General features: G+C 38.3%; 1 protein-coding gene across 1 annotated transcript in view; it reads left to right on the top strand.

Annotated features, from left to right (window-relative positions):
- PLPPR4 (phospholipid phosphatase related 4) overlaps window positions 1-6473 on the top strand; it is a 29971-nt gene extending 23498 nt beyond the window's left edge. The window contains exon 7 of the mRNA XM_071565142.1: window positions 1727-6473. Within this exon, the coding sequence (XP_071421243.1) occupies window positions 1727-3064 (1338 nt within the window). The 3' untranslated portion in view covers window positions 3065-6473. The remainder of the gene's footprint in view (window positions 1-1726) is intronic.
- Window positions 6474-20098: the final 13625 nt, after the last annotated feature.

Below are 20098 nucleotides of genomic sequence, written 5' to 3'. Positions count from 1 at the left end.
TCTGGCATTGCATACAGAAACAGCTCTAATCTTATGTCCTTCATTAAATACTTAAAAATACCCATCTTTTCTACTCCACACTTAAAACCATAACACAAGAAAAATATTGGATGAATTAGTACTTGTTTCTGACCTGAGTTTATGTTGCCAGTGTTAGCTTTATGATCTCAAAAATGGTTGAATTAGTATCAGCAACTCAGCTGAGTAAATTGCTGAACCTTCAAGAAATCAAAGCAGTATTATACACTTGTGATTCTTTGAAGCTCTTAGGGATACTATGCAGGGAAAAAGGATGGCCAAATCAGGTTATTCCTATGCTTTTCCCCTGGAATGGGTTGAAACAGATGGAGCACCTTGGAAGGGTCCTGTAAGGATGGACGTAGGATAGGCCTGTTTGTATCTGCCAGTAGGAAGCTCATGAAGCATTTGCCTTTGCTTGCTGCTCTTAGTGTGTCTGCAGCAGGAGTTCTGCTGCCCTGGCTACTCAGCACAGCATCAGCACAGGTGCCTGGGAGCAATCAGAGCTGCTTCTGACACCACTTGTGCTCAAGTGTGGGCAGGTGAACAGAAAAGTCTTAGCAGCCAGTGCTAAGTCAATGATGATTTTTAGTATAATACTAAAAAAGGTTCATTTCCTGTCCCCTTTTTTCTGTGATTACATAACCTAAGGTACATGAAGATGGTCTACAAAGGTGACCAGGGGAAAAATTGTCTTCACGGTGGCAGAAGAAACAGCAGAGTGGTAACAGAAACCCCATGAGCTACTAATGTCAATTTCTATGATTGCACTGTGAGCAGAAAGGCACTCTATTGAGAATATTATTTCAAATTATTAAGGTGCTATAAACTATCATAAATGGAGCTGTTGTTCCTGTGTTTGAAATCCACAAACAAGTATGCTTTGTCAGATCTTCATATACTGTTGCATGACAACATACATCAGAGAGTACATTATCCTGGATACATACTATTCAGTAAATCTGCCCTGAAAACTTCACACCAATAAGAGGAAGAGGAGGTGAAATAGCGTGAAACTGCAAATAATTGTGAAAAGAGTGTAAAGATCAAGTAACTCAAGTGATTGAGTCAGGTATTCAACCCTTTCGTAGAAGGGTCACTCCTCAGCAGAGTCATTTTATTAAGAAAATGTTGTATAAATAAATCTTATTACAGTTCTGCACAGCTTGAAAGGCAATTGATTTAAAGTTGATAAATTGTTCTGTGATGTAGGCATTGTATTACATGGCTATTATGCAGTAGAAAGGGCAGAATCTGTTATGGCAGAGTACAACTCAAGCCATAACAAGATTCAGTAAATCAGACTAGGAAAGAGTATAGTTGAAAAATAGCTCTGCCTAAGAGATTGCAAACATCTATTTTGTTATTTTCCTAACAAAACACTATTTCTGTAGCTGTATCTTTTGTTTGATAAAAAGAAGAAAACTCATGGAGAATGAATCTTTTCCTTAACTATTTATTGCCATGAATTATATGCCCTAGTTATCCTACTGAGACTTCATACATATCCAGATGTACTAGACTGAGGACAGAATTTGGACTAAGAATATATTAGCGAGGAAAGGAAAGTGAGCATACCCTGTCAGGTTAGCAGGAGTAATTATGTCACTCAGTATCTATATAAAGGCAAGAGAATGTAATTAAAGTACCATAAGTGTGTCCTTTTTTCCCATTCCTGATTGCTGATGCTTCTCTTCAAATATCTTAGGGCCTGTATGCTGTGGGAAACTTCTTACCAAGTGATGAGAATGTGTTTCACCCAAATTTTCACAGAGAACCTCTAAGGTCTTTGACAGACCTCAGTCAAGATGCCAACAGAATCCTGCCAGGTAAAAATGGTAGCAGCAGTGATGGCATTGTCTCTCACCGTACAGAAAGTATCCTGAATAGAAACCACAGAGATACAGGGTCTCTGACCAATCTCAAGAGAGCAAATGCTGATGTAGAAATAATAACACCACGAAGCCCAATGGGAAAGGAAAACATGGTCACTTTCAGCAACACTTTGCCAAGAGTCAACACACCGTCCATGGAAGATCCAGCAAGACGAAATGCAACAATACACGCATCAATGGATTCTGCCCGTTCCAAACAGCTCCTTTCACAGTGGAAGAACAAGAATGAAAGTCGAAAGTTGTCACTGCAAGTAATAGAGACCGAATCTGGCCAGTCACCACCAAGGGCTATCGAAATGAGGTCAAGCTCCGAACCCTCCAGAGTGGGTGTAAATGGTGATCATCATGGCCCAACTGGCCAATACCTGAAAATCCAACCTGGCAGTGTACCAGGTTGTAACAACTCAGGTCTCTCTGGTGGGCCGAGGGTCTCTATTCAGTCACGTCCTGGCTCATCCCAGCTAGTACATATTCCTGAGGAGACTCAGGAGAATGTGAACACATCACCCAAAAGTAGTTCAGCTAGAGCTAAATGGCTGAAAGCTGCTGAGAAGAGTGTTGCATGTAGAAGCAATAGCCAGCCAAGAATCATGCAAGTAATAGCCATGTCTAAGCAGCAAGGAGTGCTCCAGAGCAGTCCAAAGGGTTCAGAGGGAAGCACGGTCACCTGTACAGGAGCCATCAGATACAAAACCTTGACAGACCATGAGCCAAGTAGCATTGTTAGAGTTGAAGCCCATCCAGAAAATAACAGACCTGTAATTCAGATGCCATCAGAAGGGGAAGGAAGTGGGTCATGGAAATGGAAAGGTCCTGAAAAAGTCACCCTTCGTCAGACATATGAGCTAAATGATCTTAACAGAGACTCAGAGAGCTGTGACTCCTTAAAAGACAGTTATGGGTCAGGTGACAGGAAAAGAAGCAACATAGATAACAGTGAGCATCACCATCATGGAATCACCACGATTAGAGTCACACCAGTGGAAGGAAGTGAGATTGGCTCAGAGACTCTGTCCATTTCTTCTAGTCGGGACTCAACACTTCGAAGAAAAGGTAACATCATTTTAATTCCTGAGAGAGGGAGCAGTCCAGAGAACACCAGAAACATCTTCTACAAAGGCACATCCCCCACACGAGCATACAAGGAATGAAAGGAGACATCAGCTGGTCTCACCACAAAGTAAACGCGTCTTGACACAGGCTCTGCTCTCTTTGTTTTGAGCTGATATTTACCTTTATGTGCCAAATTATTGACCAGCAGATCAGTGCTGCTGATGTGCAGTGTGCATGAGCCTGTGGAAAGCATGTGGTGAGGGAAAAAGCACAATGCCAGAACCAGTGTGAAACATTTTCATGCAACTTGTTTCTTCAGACTCAAAACATTTATCTGAGGGTGATGATGTCAATCAAAACAATGGTCTTGAACACAGACACTGTATTTCCTGAATGTGCCAACTTTTTATTTCATATTTGTGTCCAAAAGTGACTGACTTTTTCACAGCAAAGGCTGTATCAGTGGTATATATTCACCTTTGCAGAATTTGCACCAAATCTTTAATACAGGATGGTGCTGATGATAACTTTACTTGTTTTGAAAAATAGCATACTTATTAGACTCTGCAAACATGACATATTGATGTGCAGTTACTTTAAAAGTAATATTGCTAATACTATGATGATGCTGGCTGCATTCATTTAGCGTAGGAAATATTTACAGCTTTGTTATAGTGGATCTGTCACATTCAAAGATTGCAAAGGTTTTGTGTAGTTCTTTAAGATGTCTACTGCAACAAAAACTGTGTGGGTGACATTCAGTTAGAATGGAATGACTATCTATTTTGAATAGTTTTGCTGCTACTGCTCAACTTTTGTTTAAGAACAGGTGCTACTAATGAAGAGGCTGCTTCTTAGTGGGCTAACTTGTAGAATTGTTTTAAATTATGTTTTTTAAGGGGTCTTATCAAGTACTACAATTCAGATTTTACATTTTTAAACTTCTTATTCTGTCCTTCAGCAACTCTTCCATTTTTCTATTAGTTTTTAAACATATAATGTAGGACACCAATAACTGCAAGATGTGCAAAAGTGAAAGGCGAGCCATAAGTAAATAAAAATAAACGACCACTTTGCTGACCAGCTTCCAAGGAGACAGGAATTAATACAGTAGATCACACTTAAGAGCAGTCATTCACCTCACTTGCTTAGTATGCCACAAGAACAATCACAAGTTCATCCCCATCACCATCATTTAGGGGATTTGTGCTTCGTTTTAAAAAATGGAATACCTTGGTATTGCAGAATCACTGAATGAGTGTTGCATTGTGCCACTACTACTGTTCACCTCCCTTGAGACACCCTCCAGAGCTTTCTTAAACATGGTATTTTTTTCCCACCACTGCCACTTAACAATGTGAAGGGTCTCTGCACCTGAGAGAGAATGGATTATTTTAGTATATTGAGCTTTGAATATAACAAAGAACTTGCCTGCTAAAAATCTCCATTGCCAAAAATTATTGAAAGGATAAGCTCTGAAAGGAATAAGCATAGCATGTCCTGGGCATGCTAGAAAAAAATGCCTCATTACATTTGGCTCTGACTTAAACCATGAAGGAAGCCAGGGACAGTGCTCACCCACTGCAGCTCCTCATTCTCTCCCATTTCTTTCTGAAAAAGAACTGCTGTCAGACACTGTCCAGCTCCCCTGCTGGGAGGGGGAGGGAATGGCTTAGCAGTCCTCTCAATGAATATGTAGTCACAGACCAGGTCTGTTCTCTGGTTTCTTGAGGAGTGTTTTGGTCTAAGTCCCGTTCTGATTTAGGGTATCAGAGAATCAGATACATAGTACTAGTCAAACCGGTTTACAGACCTTACCCCACAGAACTCTAAGGAAAAACCCACCCTACTCCAGTGAAGTAGGAGGTAGAAAGAAGAGTCATCCCATTCAAGAAGATAAACAGCACAATACACACACAGACCAAAAAAAAAATAGCAACCCAAAAAAAGACCTCAAAACCAAATCAAAATCTCAAACCCAACCCCAACCCTAAGTAATTTCACAGATATGAGGATGGTGTTTGCTAATCTGTATAGAAGAAAAGATTGAGAGTCTATGGAAAGCTTTATATACCTTCCCAGTTCTACAGGTGCTCCAGGCTTAGCTGAGTGCTTGCTGTCAGCCAACCGTGCCAAGCAATGCTTCCCTCACCTGCCCATCACCCAGTGCTGTGGGATGGAGTTGGTCTTTAAGGAAATGACCACACTCTCCCTGCTAGTGATAGAAGATGGCCCGGTCATACTTAAAATGATTGGGAGAAAGTATTCTGCAGGTTACTTGTAAGAAGCTACCCAGTAGGGTTGCAGCATATTGTGAATATTAAAGGCACAGTATGTTGAAGAGACACTTCAAGGCACATTAGCTGGGAAAAATAATCGTAGATACCAGGGAAAAAATGTAGTTTTTTTAGAGATAAGTTCTCAGACTCTAGTATTTTCAGGATTTTTTTTCTTTTCAAAAGGATGAATATTTAGTCCTTGGTATTTAATATCAAGTTTTGTACAAGATGCCAAGGAATTACAAACACTTGGACTGTCATGAACAAAACCCTTTGGTTTTAGTTTAGTCTAGGTACATGATAAAGCAGGTAGGATTAGCTTTAAAGGAATGGGTAAAGACACAAACACTGTTGGCCTATCAATGCAGGGAAATAAGATGCAATTGTTTGTTAGTTTGTAAGTGCAGGGGGAAAAGAACATAAGTAGATGAACCTGGAAATAATGGAAAATTGAAATGGAGAATAATGGCAATAAAGCAAAGATTAAAAAATGTTCCCTCTGGCAATTTAGCTGTTTTGAAAACAGCAGGATTCCTGGTGGGAGTGTTTGTTCTTTATTCCTTGGTTTTAGTCAGATATATATTGGCATATGTGTTGCTTTTATTACTCTAAAACTTGCTGCACTATTTCAAGTGCAGTGTGATATTTTTCCTAAGGTTTCCTATTTCTTAAGAAAAGATTTTAAAGCTCTTGTGTAATCATTGAAATTGTGTTCTATACATAAATATTGATATATTCTTTTTTACTCAAAGTGCCAAAGGCTACTGTTTTTAATAATGGCTTATCAAATTATATTACGTTAGAGAACAGAAATGTAATAATATATACATTGGAACTCAGACCTCTGCATGTATATTTGATAAGGAGCCTTTTGTAAAATTACTCTTTGTTTACATTCCACTGGTACCTTAATTTAAAAATTACTCAAATAAATTGACAGGTGACATCTTCTTAGTGTTCTGATTTTCTTACTTGCTAACAGGCACCAATTTATTTGTTAGGCTGTGCTTTACTGAAAAAAAGAAAATACTTAAAATAAAATATGTTTTTAAATGAGAATTCTCTATATAAAGTATTGTGTTTAATAAAATGTTATGCAATGTTTTCAAATGGAAAAGATTTGTAAATTGCTATAAATGTATTTTGTTAAATAAGTACAGATCAATGCTACTGTGTGAGTTTATTGTGCTAACATCATGAAATAAAGATAAAATTCCTCATTGATGCTTAGTTATCTCTGTGGTGAAGCAAAGTTTCATTCCTTTCCAAATTATTTTTCAGTATCAGATATGACATGTTAAAAGTGGTCATCGATGGGAAACCTTAAGACCTTGCATAGTAGTAAGAAGTTATAAGGAACAGTGTCCAAACAAGCTGGTCTCTATGCAAAAAACATATTACAAGAAAATAAAGCAAATGAATTGGGAACATTAGGCCATGTGAGGACATTTCTACTAGACTATTCTAGAGCACCAGCTGCATTGCTAAGCCCCTAGTGCCTCTAAAACACCTTGCAATTGTTGGGTGGAGCTGTCATACATGCTGAGGCCAACCTTGGATTTCTGAAAGAGAACAGGGCAGATGTCATGAGCAAATCTGAGAGGATGGGCTCTCCCCAGAAGAAGATGTTAGGATGAAGTCAGCAGGTGACATACACCCTTTTCTGGCCAACAGTGAAAAATGTTTTATGTGTAGCAGTCTTACCTTGAAGCCACACAATGCAGTATGGTAAGGAGTCAGCAAAGATTGCCTCCAAGCCTGTCTTGAAACAGCTTGAAACTGGGCAACAGCAAGCCCCTAAGTGCCTGGGATGGAAGACACGGTTGTAGGTGAGGCACACATCAATATTGCCAATGGCATAACAAGCACCACAGGAACTAGCAGTCCCCCTGCCATGCATGGCAGCACAGCAGACTGACTCTCAGAAGCTTTTCCCGCATGTGCCTGGGCCTTGGTGCAGTCTGTAACTTTGTACTTGTGTGTCCTTCTAGCAGGTGGCTGCCTTGGCTGGCATGGGACTGGGCAGCTGCTGTCACTGCTGCCTCCATCTAGGCCCTGCAGGGCTGCCAGACAGCAATGTCACATGTGTGCTGTGCTCCCTGTGAAGACACGTGGGGATTGACCAATACTGCTCCAAGCTGCACTGCAGATCTGGGTCACTTGGCAATCCCTGTCCCATGGCTTTCGTGACAATTTAAGATAGGGGCCCTCAGGCAATACTGAATCACAAAACAGCATGTTGTCTCTCAAAGAAAGGGAAGTCTAAGTAAAATTGTGTGATACTCTTCCCTCTGTGGTGACTGAAGGAGCTCTCTTTTCGTGGCTGGGGCTGGAGAATGTCCTGACACCACAATAGGAGTAGCCAGTTTCAGGAGAGGCTTTTCCTTTGGCCAGCAGCAGATGCTGGTGTGGCAGTCCATTATCTGCCACAGCAGACAATACTTTTGAGTGAGGCTACAGGAAGAACAAGGGTTGTGGCCTAAGGTTATGGTGTCCCACCCTCCGGAACATATTTTGGTAGCCTGGGAAAGCTACAGAGTGCTGTCCCAGGTATGGCTCAGAGAGACCCTGGGAAGGAGTGCAAGAGAGTAAAACAGCAGGCTTGGGTATGACTGCTGAAAGCTGACATCTAATACAAACCTGATGAGTTCTTCTCTGGGAATGGCCCTTTCCATGGATGACAAAGGGGCCTAGACAATTAGTTTGACCATTTTAAACAATTTAACTTAGACTAAAAACAAAGTCCCTCCCTGAAGGGTACCTTTGACGTAGAGGTAATATTATAGAATTTGATTTAAAATGAGAAATTACCTCTACTGACGAAGCTTGTCATTTTCTCTTAGACCATTCTGGCTACAGCAACACAGTCACTAAATTAAGAGACCTCACTGATCCAGATTGATGACTATATCTGAACATGCAAAGGAGTTGTCAAAGGTATGATTGATTAAACTGAAACTTAAATCTATTTTGTGCTGGATTTTAAAAGAGCTTCAAAGGTCTTCATATAAGAAGACACATGAGACTGTACTGGAATCAGTTTGGTACAGATTTATGAAGATCTTTTGTGTGACAGATCAGTGCACATTTAATTGGGCAGGAATATTTTAATGGCATTAGAACCCTGGTTCATAAAATTATGAATAAAATCTCTTCAGAAACCTTATAGCACAGAATGTGTCAAACATTGGACAGAACTTGCAAGTGCCTCCATACTTCACATGCAAAAGGAAAGTAAGGGAATTCCAGCTGCATACATGTGCATACAAAGACACACACAACACAAAGTTAAGGTATTCAAGCCAGGGTTTAGAAGGATAAAGCTAAACAGATAATTTAAATCATGGAAAAGGTTGTGGCAAGGCTATAAATACTCTCTCTAAACTTTTATGCCCAGCCTGGAGTAATTTCTTCAGGCCTTATGCATATATATGCATAAAGACATCATTTAGTTATGCCCCCCATATATGAAATCTGTTCTTCCAGTGGTTTTGCCATAAAGCAGAATAGGAAACTTGCACATTCAATGGCTTTATCAGCATAGCCCTGCTAAAAAAAAAAAAAAAAAAAAGAGCTAAGATGAAAACTTATCCAAAACTAAAGCAAGTCTCATGCACCTCTCATGTTTGAGTAAAAAGAGAAAAGAAAAAAAATTATCTCTCCGCAAACTCTCTCTCTGTCTTCAAAGGCAAACCATCATTCAGATTTTTACTACTGTATTACTTTTCCAATGCTGCTCAGAAACAGAAATGAGAGTCATGGGGATTTGTGGATCTGTCAAGTCGGTGCAGCTACTAAATGATGCATAAGAAAAAGCTCTGCTCTCTCACCAAATCATTCAAGGAGATTGGAATATATCTGAGTGTGATGTAATCCTGTTTCAAAGTTTCTGTACCTGCTTCAAACTGACCTTGTGGATTACAACTTCTGTTCCTACCCTTTACTGGGGACAGAAAACTAGCTCTGCTACGTGAGTAACATCACACAACTGGAAGCAATATCTTGGCTCCTGTTTACCTGTAAAGTATATGCCAATAGAATCAATGCTTTCCAAACAATACCCATATTAGAATTTTCCCTAAAACTAGCTATGTTTTTTTCAGTTGGTCTAATCTATGTTTATCAAGGTTTTCAGTGTGCATTCTTTTAATGTTTCTTCACATATACATTTGTGTGATGTTCTTTGCTTGAGCTACAAAACTTGTCCTTTAAGCAGTGACCCTGAAATTTGTTTACTTTAGTCCAGAAGTAGTGTAGCAGAATGCTAAATGTACACTTTTTTTTTACAGAGCCTCATCAGGGGCAGAAAATCTGATCTCAGGAGCAAAAGAAATATTAGCTAAAACCTCTGGATGGCAGGAGTTGCAGTCTCCTCTAATACTTCTTAACTTTCTGAATAGTTTGAGACAATTATCTCTGTTCTTATCAGAGAGGAGAGTTTTCACAGTAGTGATTCCAGCATCCTCTATCTCCCAACAATGAGCGTGCACCAGCCTGGCAGGGGAATAGTTGTAGGCTTTGGCCACTTCTAGGTTTTAGTTTCCTGGGAACCACTATGGGTATGATGACAAACTAATGCCTTGGTTTATTATCAGAGACAATGAGTTTCCACCTTTTCATAAGGAGCAGAAAAATGGAAGAGAAGCATGCACTTTAAATGATCAGGACAGCTAAGACTTTATGTGGCACATTCTGGATGTTCTGTGAGCTCTGTATGCCTAACAGATTACAGCCTTGTCTAACTTGCTAAACCAAGGCAGACTACGGGAAGAAGCTTCTTAAAATGCTTTCATTTTTAATGAGACTTATGGAAGAGTCCTCCATTCATGAACCTCCTTTACGGTGCAAGTAAAACTCAGATACAAGTTAAAAAAAAAAAAACCCTCTCAATTTATAGTTTACCCAAGAAAAAAAAGCGAGTCAGGAGAAAGTTTAAGGTGTTTTCCAAAATGGAAGATTAAGCAGCACCAAAAGAATAATATCATAACTTTTAAATTTGCATATGATATTTATCAAGCAGAGCAGACAATTAATTAGTACAATCAGTGCTTTTATAATCCATCTTCAATTATTCATCAAGTACTTGAAGACTGGGTCACCTTAAAATAAATTATTTCCTTCACAGTTAAGATACAAAATGTGACTGTTTTACACAGCCCCTGAGCTCCTTCACTGGGAGGGGGCAGGGGGTTAGAGCATACCTGTGAAGTGATACAGAAGTTACATGAATACTTCATGATATTCAAGATTAAAATTTTTGAAAATAACAACAAGAAAGAGTAGCTAATCCAACACTGGACATGCAACTAACACAGCTAAAATGCTTCAGAACTTGTGAGAGGAGCATGCTGCCAGGTCAAGCTCACTGAGTGAATTTTTAGCAAGGGTGGTGACTTGGGCAGTAGCAGTTGTGTTCCACTAAGCTGTGTTAAACTGTATAAACAGTCTGTTGTCACAAAGGAAAACCTGTGGAGAGACACCGCAAGAGATCTGCTGCCATAGAAACAAATGTAGCTGCTGTTATGCTGCATCATTGCTACACTGAGCACAACCCATGGATCAGCAATATACCACAAAATGCATCTAATTTTCTTTGTTCAAGAAGAATTTAAAATCTGAAACAGATAAATGATGGTAAGTTATTATATATAATGCAACATAGCTGCACAGACTGAAGATTCTTAATAACTAGTGGAAAATCCAAGATAAAAACCTTAAAAAAGGATTAAATATCATTCAGAAGCTTTAATCTTATGTCCAGAGTGCTCTGTATTCTCAGAAAAATGAAAAAAGCTGTAGTGCCTCGTCATTTCTTATCCAGACATTACTCCTACAGCAGTTAAAGGGTGCTTTATTTTTGTGTGTTTTGTACCTATTTGACAGAGAATGAAGTTCAAATTCCATGTTTCTAATGCAAGACCATCTCTCCTATTCCAGTTGATGGCACTTTCTTGTATGTAAAGAATCCAGCTGCCAGAAGGATATACTACACTGCACATTTCACCTTCTATTACAGCCAGTCCTAGAGCACCTTGTAAAGACTGGCCAGCCTGTTTCACCTACAGGACAACTGCTTTAGGTGCAATCAGTGTGCTCCTTGATCAAATAAAAATAAGCTGCTGTCTAAATCACTACAGAAACTGGACTTTTAAGTTTACTTTAAGAAAAAAATGACAATGACAACAGTGCAAGGCTGAAATCTTATTTGTCAGTAGTCAGGATCTCATTATTCATACTTCTACAATGAAGTGCAAATGTATTTTTGCTTTTAAATTATGGTAACGTGCAGCTTTAGGTTATCTAGAGAGAATTTAGCACTGATACACATCTGATATATTGAATTCTGAGCCCACCTACTTCTCACTTCTTTAAAAGACTGGACAACAAAAAACAAAGTAGTAGTATAATAAATTCTAGGCAGAGATGTAATATCTGTTATTTGTATTATATCTAGGGCACAAAGATGACATTTGGTAGATGGTATAACCTCCTGCCACTGTATTGATCTTTACTGAGTGCTGCCAGTTCCTGGTAGAATTCTGATGTTATCACTTAAATAGGGAAAAAAAATGGTATGTTTGAAAATTATTCAGTTTTTCTATCTGCTGTGAGACAAAAATAAAGTGTTCCATTTAAATGCACTCCTACATGGTTTTCACTGTATAATGGTACTCTGTGACAGCAGCTTACACAGAAGTGCTGCTTTCTACCAAAAAGCATGGACTGACCTTATGCAAACTGCAGTAATTGTTTCCTGCATTAATGAAAAGTTCTTTCATATTTCCAGAACAGGAAATTCAATTGAATTAAGATGCTATTAATCTAGAAGTTCAGATATTTGCAATGTTTACACATCTCTGGTACCAATACCTTAGAACAACTACACAAACAAAAGCCTCTGGATTTCAGTATCACAGATGTATCAGTTAAGCATAAAAAGTACTTTCGATCTGTGTCTTTTTAACATATACTTTCCAAATACACATTTGGAAATCTAGTTGATTCTGGTGACTCTTCACCTTGCTGAGAAAAGGATTGCCTTTTGACTCAGCAATGTTGCTCTGTGGGAACACATTGTACCACATCTGTGTTGACTATATTGTCGCTCACACTGAACACAAAGGTCAAACCTATGTCTTCGGCTCCCCAGTCTTAAGACTCTGACAGGAGTGTTAGCAAAGAAACTCTTTGGGTTGGCCTTGTTTTTTTGTCTCCCTGTATGAGGAAAAAATTGTGTCTATGTAAAGAAAAAAAAGCAAATTTGGCAGAAAGAAACCCATCAACTCTCATTAGCACTACTCTTGGGTATGGCAGCTGGGTTGGGCCAATGGCAATAACTAGCCACTTTCTTACTGTTTTGCTTCATCTCTCAAGAGATAGTATGAGATCTTAATGGCATTTAAGTCCCATCAGACTATCTTATATCAGACTGAGTCAAGATTGTTTGGACAGATGAAGTTACAGAGCTAGAAAATACTGAGAATTACACATTTTGGGACATGAATTGGCCATTTCTTCAAGGAAGAGGAAGGATTATTTCTCTTTTACCATTCCCTAGCAACAGTGAAAATGAGGGGTTCTTTTTCATTTATAGAAGAGCCTTGATTTCAGGATTACCAGAAAATAGAAGCATCTGCTTATAACCAAGGCATATTCTGAATAGCACAGGACCTTCAGTTAAAGCCTAGGAGCTTTTTAGACCTTATGTCTTATTATGGCAATTTCACATAAAAGGCAATTACAAAGCCTGAGGTATGGGAAGGCTTTCATCACACCATGAAGAGCTTGTATTATAATCTGTCCCTAAGAGAGAACTTGCTTAACAAATATTATAAATAGGAGCCTACATAAGAGGATAAATAATTATTCATCTGCTGATAAATTCTGACAGATCATCTTTCCAATGCAGCTTGACTGAAAGACATAATCAGAAAGTCCTTGATCAGTTAATGGGCAAACAGCACTCTACATCCAACCTACCTTGAAAAATACTGAAAGCTTTAGAATGTTGCACTACATTCTCCCCTTTGTCAGTGAGGTATATCACTGCCTAAGCATCATATTAGGATCAGACTGGGGGGTTGTTGTTTGTAAGTTTCTTTTTAATTTTTCACTCTGTTAATGTTTAGCAGAGCTACTTTCATTCCCACTAAATTCAGCCTAAGTCCTCAAGCACTGCTCTTTGTCGGGGTGGCTGGCCAATATCTCAGTTGAGAGATAGAGTTAACGTGAATAATAATTACATAAATGAATATATAAAAAACCAAAGTGTGTTACAAACTGCTACATTTTTTCTTTAAGACAGAGTCATTGTGTGAATTCAGAAGGACAAGCAGATAATATTGAAGGAGAAAGAAACAAAATCTGCAACCTCCAACTATAATCCTATTATGCAATCATTGCTGTAGACTCCAAACCAAGAATTTCAGCTTGTCTCATTCCTTACAGAGACTGAAGAAAGTTCTAGCCAAGGCACTCAGGTGACTATACATGTCACTAAATATAACCTAGAACTGGAAACAGATACAATCTCCACACAGCTTATTTGCTTCTGTCCAGACAATTTGCAGGGAAAGACAGTGCTGAAGATGAATGAGAGAAGCATTCCTCCTTTTCTGCCAGACAAATTATTTTACAATCACAGTGCTGATGATAATTTGAGACTTGCTGTGGTAATAGATTTGAAAAACCAGAATAACACACCTCTAGTGCACAAAAGGCTAATGATTTTCAAAAGATTTAAAAATACCTGAATGCCCAACAATGTGTATCCCCAAAATCTTCCTCTGAATCCATAGGCAGGTAGTGGGGGAAGTAATAAAAGTGTTAACAACGTAATATGGCCAATATTTTTTATATATTTATAGATAGTTTATAGAACAGCTTTTGGCTGGGAGGGTTTTACCATTTTTGTCCATGGAATGAAATATTTAAACTAAAATTATAATAGTTCATATTCAAAATGAGCCCTCCATGCCAGATCTCTGAAGCATAATGATGCTAAAAATAAAACGTTACCAGGGAAACTGAATGGAACAGAAATTAGCAACAGGACCTGATCTAAAGCCACTGAAACAAGATAAGAACATGATCAAACTGAAGAAAATACATCAAAACCAAAAAACACACCTTCAATAGCAAAAGCTTTACTCTATTATATCTCTGGTTATAAACAAAACCAAAATAAAATTCCTAGTATGGGTTTTTCAACTGTTGCAAGGTCCTCATGTGGGGTTTGGGGGTGTGTGAAGAAGACACTTGGTATCTGCTTAGCACCAGGTGACTACACGGGGTCCCCAAGCCTGCACTGCACTGATTTCCCCCTTAGCGTAAGAGATAATAACTGGAGTCCATTTTACATAAATAAAATTTCATCTACTCTTTATATTAGCAACTCTTCCATCTTATGATTTTAAATTCCTTATAGAGAAAGTCTAAAGGTAGGATATCATGCAGGATACTTTTAATTAAGAGTCTAGATACTCTATTTTAGCATACAGACACATGCATTCATAAGGAATATAGTCACCTACACAAAGTAAAAAAACTCCAGTCTTCTCTATTGCTGAAAATGTTAGTCTATTGCTATAAAATGGCCAAATAGCTATTTTCAGACTGAAGACATTACTTCAGGACTAAATTATTTACAGAGAAGTACAATGAATCCAGACTTGACATCTCCATGCTACATTTGCTAATTTTATCACCAATCTCAAGCTTACTTCCTCACTTCACCCACAACTTCACTGTAGTATTGGCATCAGGTATCTGTGCCACATCTATTCCTACTCAGTAATGGCAGAAAGGCTCTCCTACTTGTGCTGTTTCTCCCCAGCTGAAGAAAGCTCCATGTCTACATCCTCCTTCAAAAAAGTTAAGCTTAAGACTCACCAAAGCAACTGTCTGGCAGCTGAGCATTATCTTCTCTAAAATGTTATTGCTTTTTGCTTTCCGAAATCTGACAGAAAGGTTCATGATATAGGTGATAATCAGTGATTTTTAATGGCTACTCATTTTACCCATTTCTGGTTCTTGGTCCAGACTACTATTTTCAACCCAAACACAGCTCAACATTATTGTTAATATTAATTGTTTCTTCAGAGTTGTCATTGTGAGCTAAACCTTTTCAGGTTGATGCCCTAGGGTCCATAAAAAAATTTGCCAACTCAAGGGTGGATACTTGACTGCAGAAAATTATAGTGATACATAGTTTACATTTAGACAGTGAAATAAACATATATATGTATGAATGGTGATTTCACAGGTATTTGTAGTCTATCTACACGAAATTAAATGAAGTTATAAAATTCCATCAGCCTGTTTTCCTTTCTGTGCCTTAACTGCAGATGACTGCTGGACATTTCCTTTGAATGGTAACTCCCATCCATATATCCTGTTACCAACATACACAATCCACTGAAAATTAATAGGATCTGGATTACTTTTATTAATTTCAAGATCTTGCCCACAAAAATGCATATTTATTTCAGATTGTAAACTCTATAATCCCTTAAAATCTTTTAAGAATACTGTAAGACTACCTCCTCATTAGCTTATTGTTTCTAATTGAAATGTGATCTTTTATTTTTACTTGCCGTTACAGAAACTGGCTTTTCAGTAAATAATCATATTGAACAAATTCAAAGTTTGAGGACCTGGCCTAAATTCATTCTCTCTAAGAACAGGTCAGAGAAGTAGGGCACATCAGACTGGGCACCCAGTGGGGAGAGGGAAATATGTCACGACTTTTTCTGGGGATTGCAAGCAGTGCCAGAGGTAGAGTAGCAGATGACCTGCCTCAAAGTTTTAAATTCAGCCTTAATCTTCAAGAGAATACAAGAACCTGCTTTTCAGTACTCATCTAATATTTAGCTTCTTCAAACCACTGCAACTGGCTGTGTTATATAACAAATCTCAGAGGAGATAAAATTTGTAGGTATCCAATGTTTAGCTGTTTCTGAAAAAAAGGACATACCTGAATCTCACAAACTTATTATTTCAGTATTTTATGAGTAGGATCACAGCAATTGAGACAAAGTCTTTCACAGAACCATGTAGGCTGGAAAAGACCTCTAAGACTGAATCTAACCATTAACCCATCACTGTCAAGGCCACCACCAAACCATGTCCCAAAGTGCAACATCTACACATCTTTCAAATATCTCCAGGAATGGTGACTCAAGCACTTTGCTGGGCAGTCAGTTCCAATTCTTGATAAAACTTTTGGTGAAGAAATTTTCCCTAATATTAAATCTAAACCTTCTCTGGTGCAACTTGAGGCCATTTCCTCTTGTTCTGTGAGTTGTTACTTGGGAGAAATGACTGACACCCATCCAAACTCCATTCAGCCTAAAAAATCCCAATTCTCTCAGCTGCTCCTCATCAGATTTGTGCTCCAGATCCTTCCCCAGCTCTGTTGCCCCTCTCTGTAAAGGACTCAGAACTGGATACAGTATCTGAGGTGTGATCTCACCTCTGCCCAGTACAGAGGGACAATCACTGCCCTTCTCCTGCTGGCCACACTGTTTCTGATACAGGGCAGGATGCCTTTGGACCTGTCGGCCACCTGAGCACACTGACAGCTGTTGCCACAGAGACTTCTTGCCCCAAGTTGCTCCCAAATCTACTCCCCAGGCTGGATGTCTGGCCAACCTATGTCCATGATGAGACTTCTCTTCTAAGTGACTTCTGTTCTGTAAGTTACAGAAGGAACCCAAGGAACTGCCATTGTCACAAGGTAAGTTAATATGTTTCTTCATGTCAAGGCAATATTGAAAAAGAAAATGTACACCTCTATTTTTGATGTTCTGTTGACATGTAAATGAGCATAGCTGTGACATAAAGCAGGATTAATCTTGAGGGTTATTCTGAAGCATTCAAACAGCATTTTATTTAAGTAGGCAGTCTGCTATCATTCTGTAGATCACAGGACAGTAGCATAGTAAGCTACATTTACCTTAAAAAGTCCACTTTGAAAAACATCAGGATTCAAAAACGCAAACCTCTGATCTGGATGATTCCATTAATAGCTCATTTGTTACTTCAGTATGAACTGAGTTAATTTCTCTTTTTTTAGAAAAGCAAGGATATGAGAAAAAGAATTTATTCAAAATATATACATTTCCATTTGTTTTTTAGACTTTGCATTGTTTGTTATTTTCATTGTTATTCATTTATATATGTACGTATGTATGTATCTCTCTATCCGTTACTTCAAATCTGAACTTAGTCTAAGTGATGTTCATGCAGCTTTCAGACTTTTAGTACTCTAAATGCAAGCACAAGTGCTGAATAAGTCAATTTAGCCAAATGGCAGCAGCTGTTTAGATTCCACTCCTGGAAAAGGCTACTGGGAAGGTGTCTTACCAGAAAGAAAGACAAAATCCCATGATACCTAGCTTTCATTCTCTGATATTTTTTAATGCTACAGTGCAGTGTAGTGGAAAAAGGCAGCTTACTGAACTTGATAAAAGCAGATTGCTTCTTGAAATCAAAGCAAAAGCACAATCAGAGATGGAATAGCTTTGCCCTTCCCAAGAAGCTCACATGATGATGGGCAGTATCTACTGAATGTTCACAGAATAGTCTGAGGAAAAAGAACTGATTTCTGAAACAGACTGGACAGTTTGAGAGAGGAAAGGCATTGGTTGTTCACTGAAAAATATCTTTCTATTCAGCACTGTAGCAGCAGCCTGGCTGGTGGCAGAACAGAGAGATGGCTGCACATCCACCCGCTGGCTGAAATAGTATCACCAAGTATTTCTGAGTTACAAAGAGACCAATACAAAACCAGCAACTAAAACACGCCCTTCTACAATTGTACCAACACATTTCTATAGGTGCTTTGGCTGAAATGTAAGCCTGGCAAAAGGCACCTCCAGTGTTTGTGGTTACCAGCTGGCTATTACAATAGACATATAAGACTCAACATTTCTGCAAATCCAGGACTCGCCTCCTCTTTTACTCACCACCACTCCTTAACATTCTTCAAATATGTAACTCAGTAAACAAACAAAGCCTATGGAATTCTATCTCTGCTGTCAGCTATGGTTGATATTCACAACACACTCTAATATACTATATTCTGTTTTCTCAACATTTATGAAGTTCTTTGAGATTAAATAATTCCATGTGCTTGTGCATCTTGTAATAAGGACTGCCTGGAGCTTCACTGTGAAAAACAAAAGTATTACAAGAATTACTGATAGAAAGGCTTGATGGAAAAAATTATCTCAGGATATAGAAGACCAAGAAGAAATATTGATACAATACTGTAAGAAAAACCTCAACTGCTCAACTGTTCATGGTTCAGAAGGTTCTCAAAAAAATCCTTTGTGATAAAACACAGGGCCTGATGGAAATTGGGTTTAATGCAGCCATATTAAATGACAATGATTTCCTAAACTAAAGCCACCATTTCCTAGTGTCTGATTTGAACCCTTGCAAGACCCTGCAATTTTCTGACAATTTCTATGCAATTTATTATCATCTACAGTTTGGTCATGGATGGGAAAAAGATAAAAACTTTCTTCAAAACATACAGGTCTGCTGCTCTTCAATTCTTGTTAGTCTGTTTAGAAAACTGCAGCTGCCACTTGGAATACATTGAGGCTTCATAAAACAGCTGTCCTTAAACATCTCATCACATCTCTCCATAGACAAGTATGGCAGAAAGGTGTGTTTCTGTTTCCATTCTTCTCATCCATGTCAGTTACAAATGAACAAATTCACACAGACATTTTGTGATAACTCTGATGAATTTTGTTACTCTGGTGATACTTTTCCCTTAAAAGTGAAATTGTAAAGCACCTAAAAGAAAGACACTAGAAATAAAAATAGCAAAGCAGACATTATATTTCTGCATGGTTTCTAATGGTTAAAAAAATGCAGACTGCTTTAGGATTGCACCAAAATATTAATGTTAATTTCACTCTTCTACTTCCAGATGAGACTTTGTTTATAGATCTTCCTGCAGAAAACCTCTAAAAGGCAACTTGGGAAACAAAACATTAAAAAGCTGTTTTTTCATTTTGAGCAGCAACACAATATTAAAAGCAGTTGAGTGCCTGACAAATTAAGGCTTTACAAGAAAATTACTTCAACCAGTTACTGTTTAAAAGGCAGAGCTTCATCAAGACATAAACTAGATTAAAAGCAAATATAAACCATGCATTCTGGGGCAGAGGTGCAAGGGGGTGAGCAGAGAGGGAAGAAAAAGGAAAATATGGGGAGTTTTACCCACAGATTTTTATAAATGAGTGTGTGATAGTGAATAAAAACCCTCCAGTCTTCTGCTCAGACTCAGCACTAAGACTACTAAAAGCAGCAATTTCCAGAAGTATTTACAGCAACTCTGTAGGCAACTTTGTATTAAAGAAAATGAAACAAAAACCAATTGCATGTTACAAAGAGAGCATGCAGAGAGATGCAAATTTAATGTTCTTACAGGAGTAACATTCTAGTAACCTTCTACCTTGGTCTAGCTGACATAAGCACTATTAGCTGTTGTTGGTGCAGAATACTGATTGAGTGTGGGGCAATGTGCCCTGTACCAATATTACTTGTATCCTCTTTCTTGCTTTTTATTTTTAGATGTTTCAGAATTGATAACACATAGCAAGAAAAAAAATCACTTCTGTCAAAGTGATTTCTGTCAAAAATCACTTCAATTTTTGTTCTTATAACTACCAAACTCAACATTTGTCATCTTTTAACTGGTCCTAGTTATGATTTAAATAGTTTCTAACTGTAATTAAATAACAATAAAAATATTTCATGTGTTTTCATAACAGAATGACTGAAATCACATTTGCTTTTTCCCCTGTGGCTTTGCCATTCATTTCTACACAGCAG

The sequence above is a fragment of the Pithys albifrons genome, chromosome 10, assembly GCF_047495875.1.
Source record: "Pithys albifrons albifrons isolate INPA30051 chromosome 10, PitAlb_v1, whole genome shotgun sequence".
Classification (NCBI taxonomy): domain Eukaryota; kingdom Metazoa; phylum Chordata; class Aves; order Passeriformes; family Thamnophilidae; genus Pithys; species Pithys albifrons.
Note: the sequence above shows the minus strand (reverse complement) of the source record. Positions and strands in the feature narration are given on the sequence as shown.